The 27,279-nt window shown below is 40.9% G+C and overlaps 3 protein-coding genes across 4 annotated transcripts in view; all 3 read right to left on the reverse strand.

Moving 5' to 3' along the window:
- Positions 1–576, reverse strand: part of LOC128988678 (uncharacterized) — a 65,294-nt gene extending 64,718 nt beyond the window's left edge. For both annotated transcript variants that reach the window (XM_054410197.1, XM_054410196.1), the window contains exon 1: positions 418–576. The gene's annotated coding sequence lies outside the window, so the exon portion shown is untranslated. The remainder of the gene's footprint in view (positions 1–417) is intronic.
- Positions 577–2,217: 1,641 nt separating this feature from the next.
- On the reverse strand, positions 2,218–2,931 carry LOC128989306 (threonine-rich protein-like; the record flags this gene model as incomplete). Its single annotated transcript, XM_054411185.1, has 1 exon — positions 2,218–2,931. A coding segment is annotated over one exon (495 nt), but the record flags the coding sequence as incomplete, so codon positions are not given.
- Positions 2,922–26,754, reverse strand: LOC128990740 (mucin-2-like). Its single transcript, XM_054413287.1, has 3 exons — positions 26,640–26,754; positions 25,781–26,107; positions 2,922–4,011 (listed from the first exon to the last, which is right to left on the reverse strand). Exons 1-3 carry the CDS (start codon positions 26,700–26,702, stop codon positions 2,932–2,934), a joined length of 1,470 nt encoding a protein of 489 aa, XP_054269262.1. The 5' UTR covers positions 26,703–26,754; the 3' UTR covers positions 2,922–2,931.
- Positions 26,755–27,279: the final 525 nt, after the last annotated feature.

A 27,279-nucleotide genomic window follows, 5' to 3' on the forward strand; every position in this document is an offset into this window, starting at 1 on the left:
TGTGTTAAGTTAAACAAATATGGCCTAAGTAATTTTAAGCTTGAATAAGTTGGTTAATGTTTTCTATTGAAATAAGTTAGATTGATTCAATACTTTGCCCCTTAACAAATTAACATATGTAAGTTATTACACCGTAGCCTATTAAGTTACCTGACTGTAAGTCGTAAGTCTCATTGAACATGGTCATTTTACATGGATAGGTTGGGGGTTGGTATACGCCTTAGATAAGTTAAATGATGGGAACTCTTAAATCTAAAAAATAAAAAGGAACAGCAAACTAGAATGAGCTTATCTTCCAAGCATAGCCTTGTTTAACTCAACTCAACTGAAGAGAGGTCTTAGCCTAGGCTATACAGTAACTAACTTGGGCCTACTTTTCGTTTGAAATAAGGGTAAGGTTTAATTATTTAAAATTACCTGATGACATTGAAGCGATGAGTCTAAATGATTAAGTTTTCGTGCATTATTGTTCAACAATACAACTTCACAGTTATAATATAATGTTAACAACACAACTTGACCTACGCGACGAAAATAAACCTTTCCACCTTTCCCAGGATTGCGATTGCAATGCTATCAGCAACGGCAATGCAGTGCAGACGAAATCTATCTACTGGCACATCAGCTGTAGAGCTTTTTTTTAGCCAGCTGGAGCTGATATTCAAATTCAGTTCACACTTCACTGTGCTTCACTTCACAGCCTTTAATGAGTTTAATTTTACCAGTTAGAAAAGGCACGCTATAAGATATGTTGATGATAATTCCTGCACGTCAGCTTAATAATATTATTTTATTTTTATATAATTTTAATATTTACCGTACCTGTTTACCACGGCCATCTTTAATCAATCTTTACAGTAACTCCAGGGGCCTATTTCATAATTAACTTGTAATTTCCATTAAATTTGCATAGGGCGATCAGCTGATTTACAGATAATATTAGTTTGTACTTTATCATGAAATGGGCCCCTGGCCGTCACCTTTGAAGTGGCAACATCGCAAGTAAGGTAAATGCACCAGTAGCTGACAGTGCTCCAGAAGCTGACAGTTTGAGTTTCTTTACATTATAATGTGGTCTCTTAAAAATTGGTATTTAATTAATAAGCCAAATTATCTTAAAAAATTGTATATTTTTTAAATATATATATAATATATATATTGTTTTAATGTAAATATTTTTTATTTTAAAATAGGATTTTTTTTAATAACGTTTTACATGATTTATAATTTAATTATTAAGTTAGATTTTATTCGTCTTATAAATTATAAAACCCTTAGGTTTAGCAGCTAGTACATTTATAGCTCCAGTGTCAGCTACTGGGACAATTGATGACAGTCAGCTACTGGTACAAGCAATTTTTTCACTGTCAGCCACTGGAACACGTACAAAGGTTGAATTAAGTTTAAAAATGTTGTAAAATACATTTAAAAAACCCTTTTTGTATGACAAATTTTAAAACTACGCTAAATTTAGAATCACATAAAATCCGTAATATCTCTTTAGTTCCTATTTATTCAAAACCACAGATTATTAAGTGCGTATAGTTTCTTATACTGTCAGCTACTGGTGCGTTTACCTTAGGGTCGTATCATGTGTTTTGTTTGGAGGCAGCTAATGGTAATTGTGCATTTTATCTTGGTTACTGTCTATGACAAAGACAACATTGACATTACTTTAAATGTACAAAAATAGATTTTCAATTTAAATATTGTTTCGCTTTCCAATTCTAAATGTTTTATTTTCTATTTTATTAATACACGATTTAATGAACTGGCGTCACCTTTGCCTCCTATGTTATCTTATGGGACGTCTAGCGCTGGATAACACTCTACTTCCAACGTTGCCAAATTCTACGAGGCCTTGACCTGGAGTTAAAGGTTGCCAATATATAAATACTACTATATATATATATAGTGGTAGTTGCTTTAGGCAATCTATATCGTCTTAATTAAGACGATATATCGTCATAGTATTGGGGATTGTTATTGATATATGTTGTGATTTATTTTTGTTTTAATTTGATATTTTGTATACAGTATTTTTGATACAATAGTGTAGGATTTGTAGATTTAGTATTTTGTCAAATTGACATTAAATAAATCAGTGTTTAGCCTATAAAGGCACACACAAATTTTGTGTACAGTGTGTAAGTTTTTTACCTCTCTGGCGAGTGAATATGATTACACGAAAAAATGTGAATTCCAAACAACGTCAAATGAGTAAATAGTTTTTTATTAACATAATTTTAAATACAGCTAAATGTAAATAGTTTGTAAATAACATTTGTGGTATCACGTCTGAAATTAGCCATATTTTAATCAGAACTGTAGGTTATTATTCTAAAGAAAGCAGTGATTACATTGAAGTTTATAACATGTGTGTTGTGGTAGGGGGCTCTGTTGTGGTAGGGGGCTCTGTTGTGGTAAGAGGCTCTGTTATGTGGTCGGGGACTCTGTTGTGGTAGAGGGCTTTGTTGTGTTAGGGGAGCTCTGTTGTGGTAGGACACTCTGTTGTGGTAGGGGGCTCTGTTGTGGTAGGGGGCTCTGTTGTGGTAGGGGGCTCTTTGTGGTAGAAGGTTGTGTTGTGGTAGGGGGCTCTGTTGTGGTGGGGGCCTCTGTTGTGGTATGGGGCTCTTTTGTGGTAGAAGGTTGTGTTGTGGTAGGTGCCTCTGTTGTGGTGGGGAGCTCTTTTGTGGTAGAAGGTTGTGTTGTGGTAGGAGACTCTGTTGTGGTAGGGGGCTCTGTTGTGGTGGGGGCCTCTGTTGTGGTAGGGGGCTCTGTTGTGGTAGGGGCTTTGTTGTGGTTGGGGGGCTCTTTTGTGGTAGGGGGCTCTGTTGTGGTAGGGGGCTCTTTTGTGGTAGGGGGCTCTGTTGTGGTAGGGGGCTCTGTTATGTGGTCGGGGACTCTGTTGTGGTAGAGGGCTTTGTTGTGTTAGGGGAGCTCTTTTGTGGTAGAAGGTTGTGTTGTGGTAGGAGACTCTGTTGGGGTAGGGGGCTCTGTTGTGGTAGGGGGCTCTGTTGTGGTAGGAGGTTCTGTTGTGGTAGGGGGCTCGGTTGTGGTAGGGGGCTCTTTTGTGGTAGACGGTTGTGTTGTGGTATGATACTCTGTTGTGGTAGGGGGCTCTGTTGTGGTAGGGGGCTCTTTTGTGGTAGGGGGCTCTGTTGTGGTAGGGGGTTCTTTTGAGGTAGGGGGCTCGGTTGTGGTAGGGGGCTCTTTTGTGGTAGACGGTTGTGTTGTGGTATGATACTCTGTTGTGGTAGGGGGCTCTGTTGTGGTAGGGGGCTCTTTTGTGGTAGGGGGCTCTTTTGTGGTAGGGGGCTCTGTTGTGGTAGGGGGCTCTTTTGTGGTAGAAGGTTGTGTTGTGGTAGGGGGCTCTGTTGTGGTAGAAGGTTGTGTTGTGGTAGGGGGCTCTGTTGTGGTGGGGGCCTCTGTTGTGGTAGGGGGCTCTTTTGTGGTAGAAGGTTGTATTGTGGTAGGGGGCTCTTTAGTGGTAGGGGCCTCTGTTGTGGTAGGGGGCTCTTTTGTGGTAGAAGGTTGTGTTGTGGTAGGGGGCTCTGTTGTGGTGGGGGCCTCTGTTGTGGTAGGGGGCTCTGTTGTGGTGGGGGCCTCTGTTGTGGTATGTGGCTCAGTTGTGGTAGGTGGCTCTGTTGTGGTAGGGGGCTCTGTTGATGTGGTTGGTGTCGTTGATATAACGCACATTTCTGTTACTTTTTTAATGATTACTTGACATTTATCCTTAAATGATAAATTCTCTAATGTTTGACAGCCTGATGACTCAGCGTCTACTAGCAGCTCTCCTCCAGATATAAGGTACTTCGCTTCTTCAGCGAGGGAAGCAGCTGCATTAAATTCATATTGGTAAACATCCTGGGCATGATGAAAGCACATGATCTTCAAAATAGAATTTCTTGAATATCGAGGCACACAACGTAAAGCATGTTGTAGAATCAGGTTCACAACAGTGTCTAAGTGTTTTATGGAAACATCTGCTTGATCAAGAATGAGACCTATCTGTAAAACCAAAATAATTAAATATTGTAGAGTGAATTTTATAATATGCTATAACTCTGTACATAAATTAAAACCAACATAATTTGAGTGTTTGATTATACCAGAGGGCTGGTACTTTGGTTCTCAAAAATTATTAGTTGACATAGCATGAAAATAAATGATTGTAAACAAATAATATATTAATCGTGTTGATTGGCATATTAAACTGGCAACTCCTAATATTATTTGCAACCATTTTCCAATTTGCATCATATCTCAAGAAGTATCCACTCCGCTTCTCTAATAATATTTAGGTAGTTTTCTACTAAATATACAAAAATCTAGGGCAGCGGGCAGGGTTTTTATAAAGAGATCTTTTTAAAAGAAAAGAATATTCTTTTTAGAAGAAAGCAGGGTTCGGCTTGAGGTATTTGCGTCATAGTCCTGGGAAAGTTCATTTAGAGTCATAGTCAGCTTCTGCCACCTCTTCAAAACTCCTACCTTGTGCCGCCACCGCTGTATCATCGGCATATATATACTGACGTTAAGCGTTTCGCAACCGTTGGTCGTTAGTGTAAATGTTACAAAGAGCTAGGGCTAAGACGCTACTCTGAGGCAATCCATTTCTTTGATTCCTCTATCTACTTTTCTTGCCTTGAAGGGACACGAAAAACCGCCTGTTATGAAGAAAAGTGCCTATCATTGAAGTCAGCTGATAGTCTTTGGTATTAATACTGTACACTTTTCCCAAGAGTCTTCGATGGTTTACGGTATCGTAGGCAGCTGTTAAATCTACAAAAGCGACACCCGTGATCTGTTTTCTCTCAAACCCATCCTCAATATGCTGGGTCAGGTTTAAAACTTGGCCACAACAAGACTTGCCTCAACGAAAGCCTGCCTGTTGTGGAATGATCTTTTGTTCCAGAAAATTGCCGATTCGATTGAGTATCAGACATTCTAATATTTTATATGTGTGGCATAAGAGGGAAACAGGTCGAAAGTTCTTAGGATCGTTTGGATCTCTTAATAGGAACTCTTAATGGTACAGCAATAAAAGTAAGTGTCATTTGGAGAAACACAAACACAAACACTCGTCTGATTGGATTTACTAAAATACTGCCTTAAACCTTTCTTAAACACATCAGATTTATTTCCTATTCATATAAAATTAGGTTTTACGAGTACCCAGTCAGCTCAGGATGTTTTAAAAATATTTTTTTTTAATCTTTAAAGTATATTTTAAAAATGCATCCTATTCCACCCCCAATGTATCTTAAAAATATTTTAATAAAATATTTTGTTTTAATATTTTATAAATGTTATTGCAAAATATTATTTAAAAAAGGATTTAAATATTTTAAATAATAAAGATTTCGTATGAAAAGCATAATTATTAGTTGAGTAAATTGGTTAAATAGTTTGTAAGGTCCCAAATTGGACCTCTATTCAATTTTAAATTAGAGCGGGAAATGTTACCGGCAGTGTCCACCCGCAGCACTAGTAGCGTCTTAAGGACGTAGTGGTAGGGGTAGGGCGAGAGTTCTCCAGGACCTAGGATCAACCGACACTCGATCGGCCGGCGTGTAGCTGGTCACTTCCCTCTCTTGACTACTCCCTGTTAACCCGCTCTCATTCACAAAAACCCATTGGGTAAAATAAACGTGGACGTCGTCCCTATTCTAAACGATCACCAACTGTAAGTACTCTGGGTATTAAATATAATTAATTAAATTCACTACTATTAATTTTGCTGTAATATTCCTTTTTGTTGGAATTTATGGGCCACGATAGTTTCGAGCTAAAACAGTTAGATAGGTTATACTCTTAACAAGACTATTTACGGGTATTGTTAGTTGTCTTCTTGAGAGTAGATTTATTTCATGGTGTAGACGGATAGTGGTCTACTATAGTTTTATTATTAAAATTCGATTGTTAGGGGACGGGCGAAACAGCTCACGTCCATCGATAGTAGCTTAGCTCTACAACTGTCTTTAACAACCACAAGTTATAATTGTTAAAGAACGTACTCTATTTAGTTTTATTATTAAAATTCGATTGTTAGGGGACGGGCGAAACAGCTCACGTCCATCGTAACCGATAGTAGCTCAGCCCTATTCCTCTTCATTCATAACCATAAATTATAGTGGTTACAGAACGCATTTTATTGTGTTAAATCGGATTACTAGGTGGCGGGCGAAAAAGCTCAGCTTATATTAAACCACTACTTATTACAAATTACGATGATTATTATGTGACGGGCGGAACAGCCTTGTCGTGATCAGTCCCGTCGTGTGGTCTATTAATTAATACACATCTATCTAGATTAATACACTTAAAATAATTGTTTTAAACCTGATATATTCCCACGTCACACCCGGGTGAAACAACTCAGGGAACCTAGGACGTAGTTGTTAGTCGTGACAATAATTTTCGTTAGTTATTTTTAGTTTTGATTTTATTAGTTTTTATTAAAAGGTGAAGTAACCTTTGTAGAAGTAATTTTATTTTGGTGAGCGTAGGTAACGCACGAGCGATAGTGTTTGTTCACGGCTAACCTAAGGTTCTTCCTTTTTGTGACGTTTGATTAACTTTTTTTTACTTAACTTCAATGATAATAAAAACACGATCGGGGATTAATTGGCTTTAATTTGGGCAATGATGATGACCAATGATTTACTGAATCAATGATAACATCCTTTGGTCTGAGCCCAGCCAATTAATAATATAAATTGAACCCTGGACACACCTGACTGTTAGCAGATCCGAGGCATATAAGGTGTAGTTTTACCCCCCTCGGAATTAACACCTTACAAATTGGCGCCCGAACGAAAGGACTTAATTAATTAATTAATTATACCGTATTGTTGTAGAATCTTAAACTTTCAAAATGAGAATTTGGCGTTTGTTTTTGAAAGTTTTGTTCCAGCTATTCTGGCCTACATTTTACATAAATACCCCTGATAAGAGCAAGGGTGATAAGGGTGATAAGACCCTGAAAGTCGTTTCAAGTACAGCAAGTAGTACTTTGACTAGTACCAGTACTAGTAGTACTGGGACAATACCAAAAGTTGTCAAACCAGTCGATACAGTTACTGTGAGTAAATCACAATTAGAGTTACCATTAACTACACAGGCTGTAGGTGTAATATCTAAAACCCCGTCCGAAGATGACCCCAGAACTAGCTGGATAAGGTCATTAAGCAAAGATGAACTTAGACTTGAAATGAATAAGTACGACTTAGATACCTCGGGAACAGTAGACGAACTTAGACGGCGTTTTTCAAAGTTTTGGAAGGATGGAATTCCCCGCGAGAAAAATAAACAAACACCTACTGGTCAGGCCGGTGAGTCGACCGAGGCCGGAAGTCTATTGTACCGCGATCACACATTACATAGCGCGGATCATATTTTTCAAAGTGATATTGCTCAAAGCGTTTCACAACCAACGTTTACTCAGTTGAGAGGGAATGAATGGCATAAAATTTCTGAAGTGTTAGGAATGCCACCTGAGACCTCAATAGATGAAGTTTGTAGGTCGGTATCCCAATTGTTAATTAAATCACAATCGACGTCGAACGTTAAGGAAAATGATGATAGTAATTATCTAGGCTGGCCTCACCAACATGGGCACGACCTTGTACATAGTCATTCAGCTAGACCTATTTCGTCCGTTATTCCGCCTCAAAACAATAATTTGCCGGGTGTAAACCGAGATGATCCATCTTCGTTGTGTAACCTTGTTCGAAAATGGAATGTCAAATTTGATGGGAGTAAAGATCCTATATCATTCCTAGAGAGGTTAGAGGAATTGAAGGAATCCTACGGTATTGATAACAGACACATTCTCATAGTGTTACCCGAATTGTTACATGGCACCGCGCTATTGTGGTATAGGAATAATAAAAGTAATTGGTTTTCTTATGATGATTTCCGTCATAGTTTTGATTTACATTTTTTACCACCGGGCTATTTGAGGAATCTTGATGAGGAGATACGGTGCCGAACCCAAGGCGAAAAAGAGCCGTTTCGTAGCTTTGTCGTCGCATTGAGCACTTTAATGAGGCGACGTGGTGGGTTATCTCTGGCGAAACAGCTAGACATTATTTATACTAACATGAAACCTGATTATAAGCTTACAATGAAACGTGATGAAATCGTTTCCTATGAGGGTATGCTTAAGCAGGCTGAGCATGTGGAAAGTTATTTTCGAGAAAAGGCGTTATATAGGCCGCCCCCTCCCCCCTCAATAGCACTCGTCCCGGAAACCGCGTACCAACCGAGGCGAAAAGAGGATAGACAAATGGGACACTGTGGTGTTAATGTTTTTTATAGCGGAGAAATATCTGCTGTAAATAAATCGGCTGTAAGTGACAAAGCGGCAGTTAGATGGCAAAATAATATGCCGCGGGACTTGTCTCAGGTAAAAAGTGAAAGTAGTCCGCAGTGTAATGCTCGATCGGCTTATCAACTCTCCGATAAGGGGGTTCCCCGCGATGTTAGTAAACAAACACAGCCGAATAATAATACACTGATGTCCCAAACAAATAAACAAAGACGTACACCTACTTGTTGGAATTGTAATGAAATTGGTCATGCATATTACGATTGTAAATTACCAAAAGTGTTAAAATGCTTCCACTGTAAGAAGGTAGGTATTCGAACCCGTGATTGTGGATGTCGTCAGGGAAACGAGCCACGGGCTTAGGTGATAGGAGGTCGCCCGAGTCCAAATCTAATCCTAAATCCTCCGACTGGCAAATTTGGCTGGAAAAAGTCAAAATGTTTCCGGAAGGGTTTGGAGTCGGTACTACTAGTTTAGATAAACGGCCTTATATTCAAGTTAATATTTATAACATGGACTTCTGGACTCTTGTGGACACTGGTGCCGCGATAACTTTAATTAACTCTAAAGTTGCAAAACATTTGGAGGCACAGGGCATAAAAGCTAAAAACGCGTCTATTTTAGTACAGTTAGCGGACGGGGCTAAAGTGCAACAAAATTGTGTTTATGAGTTTGAGGGTATTATTGAGGGTACGCGTCAGGAGATTAAGGCGGTTTGTTTGCCCTCATTGACGTGTGATGTCATATTAGGAATTGATATGATTAGTCAGCTAAATTTGATTTCGTACAACATCAAAGTAACTTGTTTAAAGGGATCGGACAAGTGTGATAGTACCCAAGAAGAGAAGGGGTTAGGAGCTCTAACCTCGTTGACCGAAGGTCAGAAATCCCAACTAGACGAGTTCTTAGGTAAGCAATTGCCCCTTTTTAATCAGGTATCGGGTCGAACTTCGTTAATCGAACACAAAATAAATCTGAAATCGGGAGTAGCCCCTATTAAGCAACGATACTATCCTCGCAACCCTGCGATGCAGGGTGTGATTAACGACGAGGTGAAACAAATGCTGGACGACGGAGTAATTGAAAAATCAAGTAGTAGCTGGTCTTCGCCGGTTGTTCTAATCCGTAAACCATCCGGCAAGTATCGATTTTGCATTGACTTTCGTGCTATTAATAGAGCGTCCGAGCTGGATGCTTATGCTCTTCCGCGTATCAATGCTATTTTGGACAAACTCAAAAATGCCAAATTTATATCAACCCTGGACCTAGCCAATGGCTACTGGCAGGTTCCTTTAGCCACTGAGAGCCGCCCAGTAACAGCTTTTACTGTACCGGGGGTAGGTTTGTTTCAGTTCACTGTGATGCCGTTTGGCCTCCATTCGGCCCCTGCCACGTTCCAACGACTCTTAGACCAAATTATTGGCCCTGAATTAGAACCTCATGCGTTCGCATATCTTGACGATCTTATCGTTGTTACCTCAACCTTTGATGAGCATCTTGTTTTGCTAAAAGAGGTTTTTGAACGATTGCGTACCGCTGGCCTCAAACTAAATTACGAAAAATGTAATTTCTGTCAGACCGAATTGAAATATTTAGGACATATCGTTAACGCCGAAGGTATAAGTACTGATCCTGACAAAGTAAAAGCGATCAGCGAGTTTCCTAGGCCGACGAATGTTAAGAGCCTTAGAAGTTTCTTAGGGCTCGCTTCCTGGTACAGGCGCTTTGTAGATCGATTTGCCCGCATCACTTCCCCTCTTACGAGTCTGTTAAAGAAGGGAAACCCGTGGATGTGGACGGATAAACAAGAACAGGCGTTCGTTGAATTAAAAAGTCGCCTTACTTCTACACCTATACTCGCCTGCCCTGATTTTGAAAAGACGTTCGTCCTTCAAGTGGACGCGTCAGACGAAGGACTAGGAGCCTCCCTCACCCAGCGTCATGACAATGGGGAGATGGTCATCGCCTACGCGAGTCGTCTGCTTTCAAATGCCGAACGCAAGTACACTGTAACCGAGAAAGAATGCTTGGCTTTAGTCTGGGCAGTAAAGAAATTTCGCCCCTATTTAGAGGGTTACCGCTTTATTGCGGTGACGGACCATATCGCACTAAAGTGGCTCTTGCGTCTAAAAGAACCTACTGGACGGCTGGCCAGGTGGGTTCTCGAGCTCCAACAAAATGAGTTTGATGTCGAGTATAGGAAAGGGGCGTACAACCGTGTAGCTGACGCGTTGTCGCGTTTTCCGGTCGAGGCTTTGACTACTGACGACCTTGACGTGTCGGCTTGTCCCGTGGACGTGAACACCCCGAGTCAGGTGGCGAAACAGCCCCAGGACAGTGTTACAGGGTCCGTGGATAAATGGTACGACCGTCTTTTTGCAAAGGTAGACAGAAATCCAGTTTCCAACAATAGATTCACTATTCGGGACAATAAACTATATAAATTGTTTAGGCGGAAAGAGTCTCAGGGCGAACCGAAGGAATGTTGGAAGCTTTGCGTTCGAGTAGAGGACCGTGAAAGGGTATTGGTTGAAACCCACGACTCCCTTACTGCCGGTCATTTTGGCTTTAAGAAAACAGCCAAACGAACTGGAGAGAGTTATTTCTGGCCGGGCTGGCGGAACGACGTCCGGGCTTACGTAAGAAGTTGTGCTACGTGCCAAAGGTTTAAGGTCGAACAGACCAAGCCGGCCGGAGTTATGCATTTTCGCCCTCCAGGTGGGCCCTGGCACACGGTTTCGGCAGATCTTATGGGACCCTTACCACGTTCTAAAAAAGGAAACACGTTTATTGTAGCCTTCCAAGATCAGTACAGTAAGTGGACTGAAATGGCGCCACTTAGGAGTGCCACTGCCGCGCAAGTAGCTCAGAAATTTAAGGAACTGGTCTTATTGCGGCATGGGTCTCCTGAAGTGCTTATCGTCGATAATGGCACTCAATTTGGTGCTCGCGTATTCCAGGAGCTAGCGAAGGACTGGGACATAACCTGTCAAAATACAGCCCCATACAGTCCCCAGTCCAACCCTATTGAGAGGCGCAACCGGGTAATTAAAACCCTAGTTGCGCAAAGTATTAAGGGTTCTCAGCAAACCTGGGACGAGAGTTTGAAGGAAATCGTGTACGCTATGAATACGGCGGTGCACGAGTCTACCAAGTACACGCCCGCCATGTTGTGTTATGGTCGGGAGTTAAGGGTGCCTAAGGCGATCCGTGGTCCATTATTTGAGGTTGCTAATGACGGGGGTGAAATAACTCCTGATGAATTACACCACGAGCGAATGCAACGTTTTAGGGCTCTATACCAAGCAACTCAGAGAAACTTGCGAAACGCGTTTTCTTCTCAAGCTAGATATTATAATCTGCGACGCCGGGATGTACAATATGCGGTTGGCCAGCAAGTCTTAAAACGGACTCACATTTTATCGTCCAAAGCTAATGCCGTGGCCACGAAATTGTCGCCTAAGTATGAAGGGCCATTTGTTATTACCCGTAAAGTAGGCTACAATATGTATGAAATTCAATTGCCCGGTTCAAGGAAAAAACAAACCGCTCATGTCAAAGATTTAAAGGCACTCCAGGAGCGTACGATTGTCGACTAAGTTATAAATAAGTCTACACAGTTGACTAATCCTAAATGGTCCCAATAGTTAAGTTTTCATTTCACTAGTATTAAACTGCTGTACATAGTTAGTGCGTAGCATATTTTTATCACTATTCTATCCAAAATTGATTGATTTCTCTTGTTTGCAGGTCCCGCTTTTGCATTGTAGTGCTTGGCTTGTGCATGCTACCATAGTTTCCCCACTGTTGCTTTACGCCATACCTTGTGCACTTTAGCATGGCTACCTTAAGGCCGATAATAAAAATTAGTAGTGGTGAGCTGGATGCGCTGTACAATAATGATTGTGTGGATGGACTAGTAATTAACGCCTACGTAAGGCTCCTAGAGCGCCGAAGTCGGTATTACCGTGAAGTGCCCTCCGCTTGGGCTTTTGACACGGAATTCTTTGGAGACTGGGCGAAGGGTGGTATCGGAGCTACCAGGGGGCGCGTGAGTAAAGTTGCCTTGTTCGGGCACGAACTGTTGCTATTCCCGGTACACCTTCCGGAGGTTAGTGAAGTGGGGCATTGGGCTTTGGTGGTAGTAAACACTCGGGCAAAGTTCTTGCAGGCCTACGACTCGGTCCACTTGCGCAGGGCTCCCCAAATGAAGGTAGTGCTTAGTTATCTAGAGAAGGTGGCGTTGATACAGGGGGTGGAGTTCAACCCCGAGGAGTGGTCCCTCTTTGAGACACCAGACGAGGCTCCGCGACAGCCTGACAAGACGTCGTGTGGCGTCTTTTTGTGTGCGATGGCGGAAAAGCTGTCCAATAATTCGGGGATTATTAAAGATTTGAACATCAACCCATGCGAGTGGCGAAAGAAAATCGCCCGAGCCCTTAGGAGAGGGCGATTAGAAGACGAGAACTTCGCCCTACTTGAGGTTAAGCCGGGAGACGAGCACGGACGGCGTTATGCAGGCTTTCCCCATGCCAGACTCCTACTTTTAACAATAGTCACTGGAGAAGGACGTCAAATAAGGGAGGATTTAATGGAGGATCAAGTCAGTTTCCGGAGCTACAACTCATTTAGGGCAGCGCCCGTTTTTATTGATCTAACTGGGACGGAAGAGGAAGCTACCCGGGTGCCCGAGCTGGAAGAGGGGGAAGTCGTGGACCCGGTAGATCGACCATCGACACCGGTTCTGAGTATTTTGGCGAATGAGGACGATCTCGAGATCAGTGCTTCCGAAGACGGGCGAAACAGCTCTCGTCCATCGTTAACCATTGTGTCTACGCCATTGTGGAGGGAGGTGAGTAACACTCCCCTGGGACCAGATGAACTTCCCGGAGGATCAGAATGGCGGCGGAGGCCGAACCGCTTCTACAAAATAAGAAGGTGGAGAGAGGACGGGACCTTCTACCGGGAGAAAGTACTGAAGCCTCAGTACCGTAAGCCTCAGTATCGCAAGCCTCAGTACCGCAGGCGCTGGTACTAGTCGGGTTTATTTTTGGGGTGATTTGGGTGATTTCCTTTTAATGAGAAGTATTGTTTCCGTAGGCCTAGGGCCGTGTTTCTGTTACCAATTATTAGTTCCTTGTGACAGTATTCGTTAATTTTGCCAGAAGAGAAGTTTGTTATTTTAATTTTATTTTATATAGATTGTTAACAGTTGTTTTGTGTCATTGTGAAGTACACTTTTATTTTATTTTGAAAAGGGGGTTGTTTCATTAGCTTAGTAGCGTATTCAACCCTTATAAAAGTCTAAACTTTATTTGGAAAACATTTTTCCCGTCTGTTTTTTTTTCTTTCCCGAAAGTGAGAAGAGGGTGTAAGGTCCCAAATTGGACCTCTATTCAATTTTAAATTAGAGCGGGAAATGTTACCGGCAGTGTCCACCCGCAGCACTAGTAGCGTCTTAAGGACGTAGTGGTAGGGGTAGGGCGAGAGTTCTCCAGGACCTAGGATCAACCGACACTCGATCGGCCGGCGTGTAGCTGGTCACTTCCCTCTCTTGACTACTCCCTGTTAACCCGCTCTCATTCACAAAAACCCATTGGGTAAAATAAACGTGGACGTCGTCCCTATTCTAAACGATCACCAACTGTAAGTACTCTGGGTATTAAATATAATTAATTAAATTCACTACTATTAATTTTCCTGTAATATTCCTTTTTGTTGGAATTTATGGGCCACGATAGTTTCGAGCTAAAACAGTTAGATAGGTTATACTCTTAACAAGACTATTTACGGGTATTGTTAGTTGTCTTCTTGAGAGTAGATTTATTTCATGGTGTAGACGGATAGTGGTCTACTATAGTTTTATTATTAAAATTCGATTGTTAGGGGACGGGCGAAACAGCTCACGTCCATCGATAGTAGCTTAGCTCTACAACTGTCTTTAACAACCACATGTTATAATTGTTAAAGAACGTACTCTATTTAGTTTTATTATTAAAATTCGATTGTTAGGGGACGGGCGAAACAGCTCACGTCCATCGTAACCGATAGTAGCTCAGCCCTATTCCTCTTCATTCATAACCATAAATTATAGTGGTTACAGAACGCATTTTATTGTGTTAAATCGGATTACTAGGTGGCGGGCGAAAAAGCTCAGCTTATATTAAACCACTACTTATTACAAATTACGATGATTATTAGGTGACGGGCGGAACAGCCTTGTCGTGATCAGTCCCGTCGTGTGGTCTATTAATTAATACACATCTATCTAGATTAATACACTTAAAATAATTGTTTTAAACCTGATATATTCCCACGTCACACCCGGGTGAAACAACTCAGGGAACCTAGGACGTAGTTGTTAGTCGTGACAATAATTTTCGTTAGTTATTTTTAGTTTTGATTTTATTAGTTTTTATTAAAAGGTGAAGTAACCTTTGTAGAAGTAATTTTATTTTGGTGAGCGTAGGTAACGCACGAGCGATAGTGTTTGTTCACGGCTAACCTAAGGTTCTTCCTTTTTGTGACGTTTGATTAACTTTTTTTTACTTAACTTCAATGATAATAAAAACACGATCGGGGATTAATTGGCTTTAATTTGGGCAATGATGATGACCAATGATTTACTGAATCAATGATAACATCCTTTGGTCTGAGCCCAGCCAATTAATAATATAAATTGAACCCTGGACACACCTGACTGTTAGCAGATCCGAGGCATATAAGGTGTAGTTTTACCCCCTCGGAATTAACACCTTACAAATTGGCGCCCGAACGAAAGGACTTAATTAATTAATTAATTATACCGTATTGTTGTAGAATCTTAAACTTTCAAAATGAGAATTTGGCGTTTGTTTTTGAAAGTTTTGTTCCAGCTATTCTGGCCTACATTTTACATAAATACCCCTGATAAGAGCAAGGGTGATAAGGGTGATAAGACCCTGAAAGTCGTTTCAAGTACAGCAAGTAGTACTTTGACTAGTACCAGTACTAGTAGTACTGGGACAATACCAAAAGTTGTCAAACCAGTCGATACAGTTACTGTGAGTAAATCACAATTAGAGTTACCATTAACTACACAGGCTGTAGGTGTAATATCTAAAACCCCGTCCGAAGATGACCCCAGAACTAGCTGGATAAGGTCATTAAGCAAAGATGAACTTAGACTTGAAATGAATAAGTACGACTTAGATACCTCGGGAACAGTAGACGAACTTAGACGGCGTTTTTCAAAGTTTTGGAAGGATGGAATTCCCCGCGAGAAAAATAAACAAACACCTACTGGTCAGGCCGGTGAGTCGACCGAGGCCGGAAGTCTATTGTACCGCGATCACACATTACATAGCGCGGATCATATTTTTCAAAGCGATATTGCTCAAAGCGTTTCACAACCAACGTTTACTCAGTTGAGAGGGAATGAATGGCATAAAATTTCTGAAGTGTTAGGAATGCCACCTGAGACCTCAATAGATGAAGTTTGTAGGTCGGTATCCCAATTGTTAATTAAATCACAATCGACGTCGAACGTTAAGGAAAATGATGATAGTAATTATCTAGGCTGGCCTCACCAACATGGGCACGACCTTGTACATAGTCATTCAGCTAGACCTATTTCGTCCGTTATTCCGCCTCAAAACAATAATTTGCCGGGTGTAAACCGAGATGATCCATCTTCGTTGTGTAACCTTGTTCGAAAATGGAATGTCAAATTTGATGGGAGTAAAGATCCTATATCATTCCTAGAGAGGTTAGAGGAATTGAAGGAATCCTACGGTATTGATAACAGACACATTCTCATAGTGTTACCCGAATTGTTACATGGCACCGCGCTATTGTGGTATAGGAATAATAAAAGTAATTGGTTTTCTTATGATGATTTCCGTCATAGTTTTGATTTACATTTTTTACCACCGGGCTATTTGAGGAATCTTGATGAGGAGATACGGTGCCGAACCCAAGGCGAAAAAGAGCCGTTTCGTAGCTTTGTCGTCGCATTGAGCACTTTAATGAGGCGACGTGGTGGGTTATCTCTGGCGAAACAGCTAGACATTATTTATACTAACATGAAACCTGATTATAAGCTTACAATGAAACGTGATGAAATCGTTTCCTATGAGGGTATGCTTAAGCAGGCTGAGCATGTGGAAAGTTATTTTCGAGAAAAGGCGTTATATAGGCCGCCCCCTCCCCCCTCAATAGCACTCGTCCCGGAAACCGCGTACCAACCGAGGCGAAAAGAGGATAGACAAATGGGACACTGTGGTGTTAATGTTTTTTATAGCGGAGAAATATCTGCTGTAAATAAATCGGCTGTAAGTGACAAAGCGGCAGTTAGATGGCAAAATAATATGCCGCGGGACTTGTCTCAGGTAAAAAGTGAAAGTAGTCCGCAGTGTAATGCTCGATCGGCTTATCAACTCTCCGATAAGGGGGTTCCCCGCGATGTTAGTAAACAAACACAGCCGAATAATAATACACTGATGTCCCAAACAAATAAACAAAGACGTACACCTACTTGTTGGAATTGTAATGAAATTGGTCATGCATATTACGATTGTAAATTACCAAAAGTGTTAAAATGCTTCCACTGTAAGAAGGTAGGTATTCGAACCCGTGATTGTGGATGTCGTCAGGGAAACGAGCCACGGGCTTAGGTGATAGGAGGTCGCCCGAGTCCAAATCTAATCCTAAATCCTCCGACTGGCAAATTTGGCTGGAAAAAGTCAAAATGTTTCCGGAAGGGTTTGGAGTCGGTACTACTAGTTTAGATAAACGGCCTTATATTCAAGTTAATATTTATAACATGGACTTCTGGACTCTTGTGGACACTGGTGCCGCGATAACTTTAATTAACTCTAAAGTTGCAAAACATTTGGAGGCACAGGGCATAAAAGCTAAAAACGCGTCTATTTTAGTACAGTTAGCGGACGGGGCTAAAGTGCAACAAAATTGTGTTTATGAGTTTGAGGGTATTATTGAGGGTACGCGTCAGGAGATTAAGGCGGTTTGTTTGCCCTCATTGACGTGTGATGTCATATTAGGAATTGATATGATTAGTCAGCTAAATTTGATTTCGTACAACATCAAAGTAACTTGTTTAAAGGGATCGGACAAGTGTGATAGTACCCAAGAAGAGAAGGGGTTAGGAGCTCTAACCTCGTTGACCGAAGGTCAGAAATCCCAACTAGACGAGTTCTTAGGTAAGCAATTGCCCCTTTTTAATCAGGTATTGGGTCGAACTTCGTTAATCGAACACAAAATAAATCTGAAATCGGGAGTAGCCCCTATTAAGCAACGATACTATCCTCGCAACCCTGCGATGCAGGGTGTGATTAACGACGAGGTGAAACAAATGCTGGACGACGGAGTAATTGAAAAATCAAGTAGTAGCTGGTCTTCGCCGGTTGTTCTAATCCGTAAACCATCCGGCAAGTATCGATTTTGCATTGACTTTCGTGCTATTAATAGAGCGTCCGAGCTGGATGCTTATGCTCTTCCGCGTATCAATGCTATTTTGGACAAACTCAAAAATGCCAAATTTATATCAACCCTGGACCTAGCCAATGGCTACTGGCAGGTTCCTTTAGCCACTGAGAGCCGCCCAGTAACAGCTTTTACTGTACCGGGGGTAGGTTTGTTTCAGTTCACTGTGATGCCGTTTGGCCTCCATTCGGCCCCTGCCACGTTCCAACGACTCTTAGACCAAATTATTGGCCCTGAATTAGAACCTCATGCGTTCGCATATCTTGACGATCTTATCGTTGTTACCTCAACCTTTGATGAGCATCTTGTTTTGCTAAAAGAGGTTTTTGAACGATTGCGTACCGCCGGCCTCAAACTAAATTACGAAAAATGTAATTTCTGTCAGACCGAATTGAAATATTTAGGACATATCGTTAACGCCGAAGGTATAAGTACTGATCCTGACAAAGTAAAAGCGATCAGCGAGTTTCCTAGGCCGACGAATGTTAAGAGCCTTAGAAGTTTCTTAGGGCTCGCTTCCTGGTACAGGCGCTTTGTAGATCGATTTGCCCGCATCACTTCCCCTCTTACGAGTCTGTTAAAGAAGGGAAACCCGTGGATGTGGACGGATAAACAAGAACAGGCGTTCGTTGAATTAAAAAGTCGCCTTACTTCTACACCTATACTCGCCTGCCCTGATTTTGAAAAGACGTTCGTCCTTCAAGTGGACGCGTCAGACGAAGGACTAGGAGCCTCCCTCACCCAGCGTCATGACAATGGGGAGATGGTCATCGCCTACGCGAGTCGTCTGCTTTCAAATGCCGAACGCAAGTACACTGTAACCGAGAAAGAATGCTTGGCTTTAGTCTGGGCAGTAAAGAAATTTCGCCCCTATTTAGAGGGTTACCGCTTTATTGCGGTGACGGACCATATCGCACTAAAGTGGCTCTTGCGTCTAAAAGAACCTACTGGACGGCTGGCCAGGTGGGTTCTCGAGCTCCAACAAAATGAGTTTGATGTCGAGTATAGGAAAGGGGCGTACAACCGTGTAGCTGACGCGTTGTCGCGTTTTCCGGTCGAGGCTTTGACTACTGACGACCTTGACGTGTCGGCTTGTCCCGTGGACGTGAACACCCCGAGTCAGGTGGCGAAACAGCCCCAGGACAGTGTTACAGGGTCCGTGGATAAATGGTACGACCGTCTTTTTGCAAAGGTAGACAGAAATCCAGTTTCCAACAATAGGTTCACTATTCGGGACAATAAACTATATAAATTGTTTAGGCGGAAAGAGTCTCAGGGCGAACCGAAGGAATGTTGGAAGCTTTGCGTTCGAGTAGAGGACCGTGAAAGGGTATTGGTTGAAACCCACGACTCCCTTACTGCCGGTCATTTTGGCTTTAAGAAAACAGCCAAACGAACTGGAGAGAGTTATTTCTGGCCGGGCTGGCGGAACGACGTCCGGGCTTACGTAAGAAGTTGTGCTACGTGCCAAAGGTTTAAGGTCGAACAGACCAAGCCGGCCGGAGTTATGCATTTTCGCCCTCCAGGTGGGCCCTGGCACACGGTTTCGGCAGATCTTATGGGACCCTTACCACGTTCTAAAAAAGGAAACACGTTTATTGTAGCCTTCCAAGATCAGTACAGTAAGTGGACTGAAATGGCGCCACTTAGGAGTGCCACTGCCGCGCAAGTAGCTCAGAAATTTAAGGAACTGGTCTTATTGCGGCATGGGTCTCCTGAAGTGCTTATCGTCGATAATGGCACTCAATTTGGTGCTCGCGTATTCCAGGAGCTAGCGAAGGACTGGGACATAACCTGTCAAAATACAGCCCCATACAGTCCCCAGTCCAACCCTATTGAGAGGCGCAACCGGGTAATTAAAACCCTAGTTGCGCAAAGTATTAAGGGTTCTCAGCAAACCTGGGACGAGAGTTTGAAGGAAATCGTGTACGCTATGAATACGGCGGTGCACGAGTCTACCAAGTACACGCCCGCCATGTTGTGTTATGGTCGGGAGTTAAGGGTGCCTAAGGCGATCCGTGGTCCATTATTTGAGGTTGCTAATGACGGGGGTGAAATAACTCCTGATGAATTACACCACGAGCGAATGCAACGTTTTAGGGCTCTATACCAAGCAACTCAGAGAAACTTGCGAAACGCGTTTTCTTCTCAAGCTAGATATTATAATCTGCGACGCCGGGATGTACAATATGCGGTTGGCCAGCAAGTCTTAAAACGGACTCACATTTTATCGTCCAAAGCTAATGCCGTGGCCACGAAATTGTCGCCTAAGTATGAAGGGCCATTTGTTATTACCCGTAAAGTAGGCTACAATATGTATGAAATTCAATTGCCCGGTTCAAGGAAAAAACAAACCGCTCATGTCAAAGATTTAAAGGCACTCCAGGAGCGTACGATTGTCGACTAAGTTATAAATAAGTCTACACAGTTGACTAATCCTAAATGGTCCCAATAGTTAAGTTTTCATTTCACTAGTATTAAACTGCTGTACATAGTTAGTGCGTAGCATATTTTTATCACTATTCTATCCAAAATTGATTGATTTCTCTTGTTTGCAGGTCCCGCTTTTGCATTATAGTGCTTGGCTTGTGCATGCTACCATAGTTTCCCCACTGTTGCTTTACGCCATACCTTGTGCACTTTAGCATGGCTACCTTAAGGCCGATAATAAAAATTAGTAGTGGTGAGCTGGATGCGCTGTACAATAATGATTGTGTGGATGGACTAACGTAGTAATTAACGCCTACGTAAGGCTCCTAGAGCGCCGAAGTCGGTATTACCGTGAAGTGCCCTCCGCTTGGGCTTTTGACACGGAATTCTTTGGAGACTGGGCGAAGGGTGGTATCGGAGCTACCAGGGGGCGCGTGAGTAAAGTTGCCTTGTTCGGGCACGAACTGTTGCTATTCCCGGTACACCTTCCGGAGGTTAGTGAAGTGGGGCATTGGGCTTTGGTGGTAGTAAACACTCGGGCAAAGTTCTTGCAGGCCTACGACTCGGTCCACTTGCGCAGGGCTCCCCAAATGAAGGTAGTGCTTAGTTATCTAGAGAAGGTGGCGTTGATACAGGGGGTGGAGTTCAACCCCGAGGAGTGGTCCCTCTTTGAGACACCAGACGAGGCTCCGCGACAGCCTGACAAGACGTCGTGTGGCGTCTTTTTGTGTGCGATGGCGGAAAAGCTGTCCAATAATTCGGGGATTATTAAAGATTTGAACATCAACCCATGCGAGTGGCGAAAGAAAATCGCCCGAGCCCTTAGGAGAGGGCGATTAGAAGACGAGAACTTCGCCCTACTTGAGGTTAAGCCGGGAGACGAGCACGGACGGCGTTATGCAGGCTTTCCCCATGCCAGACCCCTACTTTTAACAATAGTCACTGGAGAAGGACGTCAAATAAGGGACGATTTAATGGAGGATCAAGTCAGTTTCCGGAGCTACAACTCATTTAGGGCAGCGCCCGTTTTTATTGATCTAACTGGGACGGAAGAGGAAGCTACCCGGGTGCCCGAGCTGGAAGAGGGGGAAGTCGTGGACCCGGTAGATCGACCATCGACACCGGTTCTGAGTATTTTGGCGAATGAGGACGATCTCGAGATCAGTGCTTCCGAAGACGGGCGAAACAGCTCTCGTCCATCGTTAACCATTGTGTCTACGCCATTGTGGAGGGAGGTGAGTAACACTCCCCTGGGACCAGATGAACTTCCCGGAGGATCAGAATGGCGGCGGAGGCCGAACCGCTTCTACAAAATAAGAAGGTGGAGAGAGGACGGGACCTTCTACCGGGAGAAAGTACTGAAGCCTCAGTACCGTAAGCCTCAGTATCGCAAGCCTCAGTACCGCAGGCGCTGGTACTAGTCGGGTTTATTTTTGGGGTGATTTGGGTGATTTCCTTTTAATGAGAAGTATTGTTTCCGTAGGCCTAGGGCCGTGTTTCTGTTACCAATTATTAGTTCCTTGTGACAGTATTCGTTAATTTTGCCAGAAGAGAAGTTTGTTATTTTAATTTTATTTTATATAGATTGTTAACAGTTGTTTTGTGTCATTGTGAAGTAGGTACACTTTTATTTTATTTTGAAAAGGGGGTTGTTTCATTAGCTTAGTAGCGTATTCAACCCTTATAAAAGTCTAAACTTTATTTGGAAAACATTTTTCCCGTCTGTTTTTTTTTCTTTCCCGAAAGTGAGAAGAGGGTGTAAGGTCCCAAATTGGACCTCTATTCAATTTTAAATTAGAGCGGGAAATGTTACCGGCAGTGTCCACCCGCAGCACTAGTAGCGTCTTAAGGACGTAGTGGTAGGGGTAGGGCGAGAGTTCTCCAGGACCTAGGATCAACCGACACTCGATCGGCCGGCGTGTAGCTGGTCACTTCCCTCTCTTGACTACTCCCTGTTAGGCCGGTTTTATGCACCGCGACAGTCGCGTGTCGCGTGTCGCGGCGCGACTCAAGTTCTATTGAGTTAAATGGGAGCATTTATGCACCGCGACAGCGACAAACTGCCGCGCGAGCGACTCGGAGATCTCTAAATACCCGCGGCAGGTTTTAGAATCGCAGCTTCAAAAAATGTGTCGCGCGCGGTTCAAGTTCTATTGGATCAAATGGGCACGTTTATGCACCGCGACAGTCGCGGCGCGACAGTTGTATTTTTCATACTCCATGTGGTATATTCTCCATATATTTATATTGATTAATGTTAATAATTAGTATATAAATGAGCTCTTTACCCTTTATTTGTAATCATTACATCATTATATTATATAATGGCATTTTTAAGAAGGTTGACCCTATTCCAACTGTAAATTGTATGTGTTGTTTAAAAACTGGGGTTTTGTCATTAACGTGTACAACACTACAGGGTCTATATTTAAACAACTTAATAATCACTTCTACATCACAAACACAAAACACACCATTAGATTGAGAACAGACTTATTTCTTTAATTCCCCCACCACCGGATGTGAGTTTACGCGACAAAAAAGTGTCGCTGTCGCGTGATATTTTGGTCAGCCGCAAGACGTGGCGCGACTCGCGACTCGCGACTGTCGCGGTGCATAAAACCAGCCTTAACCCGCTCTCATTCACAAAAACCCATTGGGTAAAATAAACGTGGACGTCGTCCCTATTCTAAACGATCACCAACTGTAAGTACTCTGGGTATTAAATATAATTAATTAAATTCACTACTATTAATTTTGCTGTAATATTCCTTTTTGTTGGAATTTATGGGCCACGATAGTTTCGAGCTAAAACAGTTAGATAGGTTATACTCTTAACAAGACTATTTACGGGTATTGTTAGTTGTCTTCTTGAGAGTAGATTTATTTCATGGTGTAGACGGATAGTGGTCTACTATAGTTTTATTATTAAAATTCGATTGTTAGGGGACGGGCGAAACAGCTCACGTCCATCGATAGTAGCTTAGCTCTACAACTGTCTTTAACAACCACAAGTTATAATTGTTAAAGAACGTACTCTATTTAGTTTTATTATTAAAATTCGATTGTTAGGGGACGGGCGAAACAGCTCACGTCCATCGTAACCGATAGTAGCTCAGCCCTATTCCTCTTCATTCATAACCATAAATTATAGTGGTTACAGAACGCATTTTATTGTGTTAAATCGGATTACTAGGTGGCGGGCGAAAAAGCTCAGCTTATATTAAACCACTACTTATTACAAATTACGATGATTATTAGGTGACGGGCGGAACAGCCTTGTCGTGATCAGTCCCGTCGTGTGGTCTATTAATTAATACACATCTATCTAGATTAATACACTTAAAATAATTGTTTTAAACCTGATATATTCCCACGTCACACCCGGGTGAAACAACTCAGGGAACCTAGGACGTAGTTGTTAGTCGTGACAATAATTTTCGTTAGTTATTTTTAGTTTTGATTTTATTAGTTTTTATTAAAAGGTGAAGTAACCTTTGTAGAAGTAATTTTATTTTGGTGAGCGTAGGTAACGCACGAGCGATAGTGTTTGTTCACGGCTAACCTAAGGTTCTTCCTTTTTGTGACGTTTGATTAACTTTTTTTTACTTAACTTCAATGATAATAAAAACACGATCGGGGATTAATTGGCTTTAATTTGGGCAATGATGATGACCAATGATTTACTGAATCAATGATAACATCCTTTGGTCTGAGCCCAGCCAATTAATAATATAAATTGAACCCTGGACACACCTGACTGTTAGCAGATCCGAGGCATATAAGGTGTAGTTTTACCCCCCTCGGAATTAACACCTTACAAGTTCATAAAAACAAATTTTTATAAAAAAATTTGAACAAATTTTTTCTACCCGGGCGGGTCTCGAACCTGGTACCTTTGTGTTGGGAGCCTCTTACCTTACCTCTGAGCTACCAGCGCTTATTGCTGAGAGTTTTCAAGTGGTTAAAGAGTGACAGTAGCAATAGACGCAATACTTAAAATATTTCGGATACTACAGTTAATCTGCTGTTTAGGCATCAAGTAGTTGAATTGTTTTTCTGGGAGTTGGATAGGATACTGGTATTTGAATATAGATTATTTAATTACCATTAGAATAGTAATGCTATTATAATTGATTCTTACAAGATTAATTCATCTTTCCCCTTAAATTGTTCAACTATTAAAAATTAGCTCAAATAAGTCAAAGAATATTAATTTTAAAAGATTGCATTATTAATTGTAATATTTTAAGCAGGTGTTCTCCACTGTATCTAGTATCACAACTATCACAACATCATCTGGCTACATTTATTATAGATCCAATTTATTAGATCCAATTTACTATAGATCCCAACCGTGCCGACCATTTCCCAACGTTGGGCCAACAATAACAATGTGTGCAATGACTGTGACACCCCAAAAATTATGTTAAGTTAACTTTTATGAGATAGTCTAAACATTTTGTTTGACTGTTTTGGAAAAAAGGGAATTATTTTTGGAGTGATTTTAAGATATCTTTAATATACGGTACATGCGATTTTTAAATTAGTATAGGCTACTTTAATTATTTTTAAAAGTTTTTTTGTCACGGCCCTAAAACAATTCTTTAAGTAAAAAGAGATTTGTTGTCAAAATATATTTTTTAAATGTGTGGGAAATATATTTTACCCAGCTCGGTTGAAACAAATTACCAAAATATATTTTAAAAACTTAAACAGGCTATTTATAAAATATTTTTATAATATTCTTTTAAAATATTCTTAAAAGCTATATTTTTTTGACAAATAAAATATCTAAAAAATATCTTTTATTAAATTATTTTGTCTTGATATATTAAAAATATGTTTTAAATATATTCAACTGAAAAATAAAAAATATTTACAAAATATATTTTTAAGACCATTAAAAAATCATTTTAAAATATTTTAAAACTATTATGTTAACATATTATTCAAAAATTAAAAAAATATATTTTAAAAATAATATTGGAATATATAGAATATTTTTAGAATGGATATATATTTTAAAAATATTTATAAAATATCCTTGTGCTGTCTGGGTACTTTAGCTGATTCAGGGATGATAATAAAAGGTGCGTTTTTTTTTTATAAATATTAATTAATAGCTTAGTGATTAAATTTGCCCAATCTGATCAAAATATATTCCTGTAAACAAGCTAAAAACTACAATACAAAACTTATTCATCTCCATAAGAATAAGATCGGAATTTTAAAAGTACTTTACAGAATTACAGATTTTGAAATTTTCTCCATAACAATTATTAAGTGTACCAAACACTTTATGAACTTAACAAATTATTTGTTTATAGAACTAAAAAAATGGCTTAAAAAGTGATTGCAAAATTTTATGTACGGGGGTAAAAATGGGACAACCCAAATTCACCTTATAACACTTCATTCCCATTGTACAATTGTGCTATTTCGAGAACTTGTTTGAATTATCGCTTTGACGTCTTTCATTAAAAGCAGATTATTTTTACTAGAGTGAGCACCCTTACAGAAAAACTAACATACCTGTTGCCAGCTGTAGGTTAAATTTGTGCAAGCTTCCAACTCTTTCTGACTATCGGAGATGATCTGCAGTACAGTCATATTGATTTGAGAAATGCAATACGGATCAAAATCTTCTGCATGTGCCGCAACTATTTGATCAAAACATGAAGTCAGGTTTGATTCAATTACACCATCTTCCAAAAGGTTGTAAGTTTTTGATTTCTTGACAAATTCGTCCTTTGTTGTGTTGAGATTTGATTCAGTTTGCTGGACTTGATAAAGGAGGTTCTGTCTGAAGTACTGGAAGTCCTGGTCATCTTCATAGGAAGTGGGAGCTCCAATAATGGTCTAAAAAATGTATTAGTGGAATTAATAGGTTCATGCATCTTTGTATTGTAAACCCCATTTCATGTGTCTTTTTTAAATCACAAATTGGTTTGGCAAAATAACGTATTAAGATTGATAGGAGTTCTTAATCAATTATCACTGACAACAGTGTTAGTCCTGCTTGCACTTTTTTGCTAGGATTATTATTTACAGGAGATATGGAGGGGAGAACATGGAAATCAGTACAGTATTTCAAATCTATTTTTATTACTATATTAATTAATGTTAGAGGTACACATCTGTGCTAGACAAAATTACCACTATTGGTAGTCTCAAAAAATCGCTCAAGCAAGCGCTCGTGTTGTGTGACTTGTCCCATTTGTTATAACATGATGAGTGATTTTTTAAACTTCATGCCCGTCGTGGGAGCGAGCTTGGTGTGGCATGGCCTTTATTGGCAGGATTGAGCCATACTGATCTTTTACCATGAATTAGATCCCAATAAAAGTCAAAGCTGATTACTTAGGTAGGTTATACTTATTTTTTATATTACCTGAAGCACTCCGAGAAGGAGAAAACCAAAGACAGCATGTAGACGATGTCGGGAGACTGTCATGATGAGGAATGTGATGTCAAATGTATTTGTGATCCATTACCTGAAATGTTATCTGAATGTATTGATTAATTTCTGGTACTTGAGATGTTATCTTTAATACTTTTCTTGAAATGGCGACCATACAATCATCTGTGATGATCTCATGATGAAATAAGCAATTTGAAGAGCTTTCGATACTAATCTGTTGAGGAAGGGTAAGTCAAGGAATTCACTGAAAAGTAATTAGCCTAAGTTTATTAGGGAGTTGCAGATGTGACTGAATAAGGGTAATTGATTGGTTTAGTTATGGAATCACGGAAATAACAGAAAATTAAATTATTCTACTAAGGAGTCAAGAAAAATTAGCGTAAAATCATTAATTTTATCAGGGAGTCACACAGAAGTTCCTGTAAAGTCAATTATCACAAATAATGGCTAAACGTATCTCGTCAGACAATCCTTGACAGTATCGAACGTGCTACATATGTTTCAGCGATTATTAAAATAACACCACCATCGTCAGCCAGCCACCACATTTTATTTTATCAGTACAGTTCAACTCTTGTACTGGACCAGCTCACCCGTTGCTTTGCCCACG

The sequence above is a fragment of the Macrosteles quadrilineatus genome, unplaced genomic scaffold (genome assembly GCF_028750875.1).
Source record: "Macrosteles quadrilineatus isolate MER2022 unplaced genomic scaffold, UCM_ALF_1.0 Scaffold_3__2_contigs__length_128488019, whole genome shotgun sequence".
Taxonomy (NCBI): Eukaryota; Metazoa; Arthropoda; class Insecta; order Hemiptera; family Cicadellidae; genus Macrosteles; species Macrosteles quadrilineatus.

Bases quoted from the DNA above. Each gene is read 5' to 3' on its own strand.
- LOC128990740 (XM_054413287.1), bottom strand. From the start codon at position 26,702: ATGACAGTCTCCCGACATCGTCTACATGCTGTCTTTGGTTTTCTCCTT. The intron at 26,108-26,639 runs GTAATATAAAAA...TACATTTTTTAG, and splicing joins TCCTTCTCGGAGTGCTTCAG to ACCATTATTGGAGCTCCCAC. The intron at 4,012-25,780 runs GTATGTTAGTTT...TTGGTTTTACAG, and splicing joins TAACCTACAGCTGGCAACAG to ATAGGTCTCATTCTTGATCA.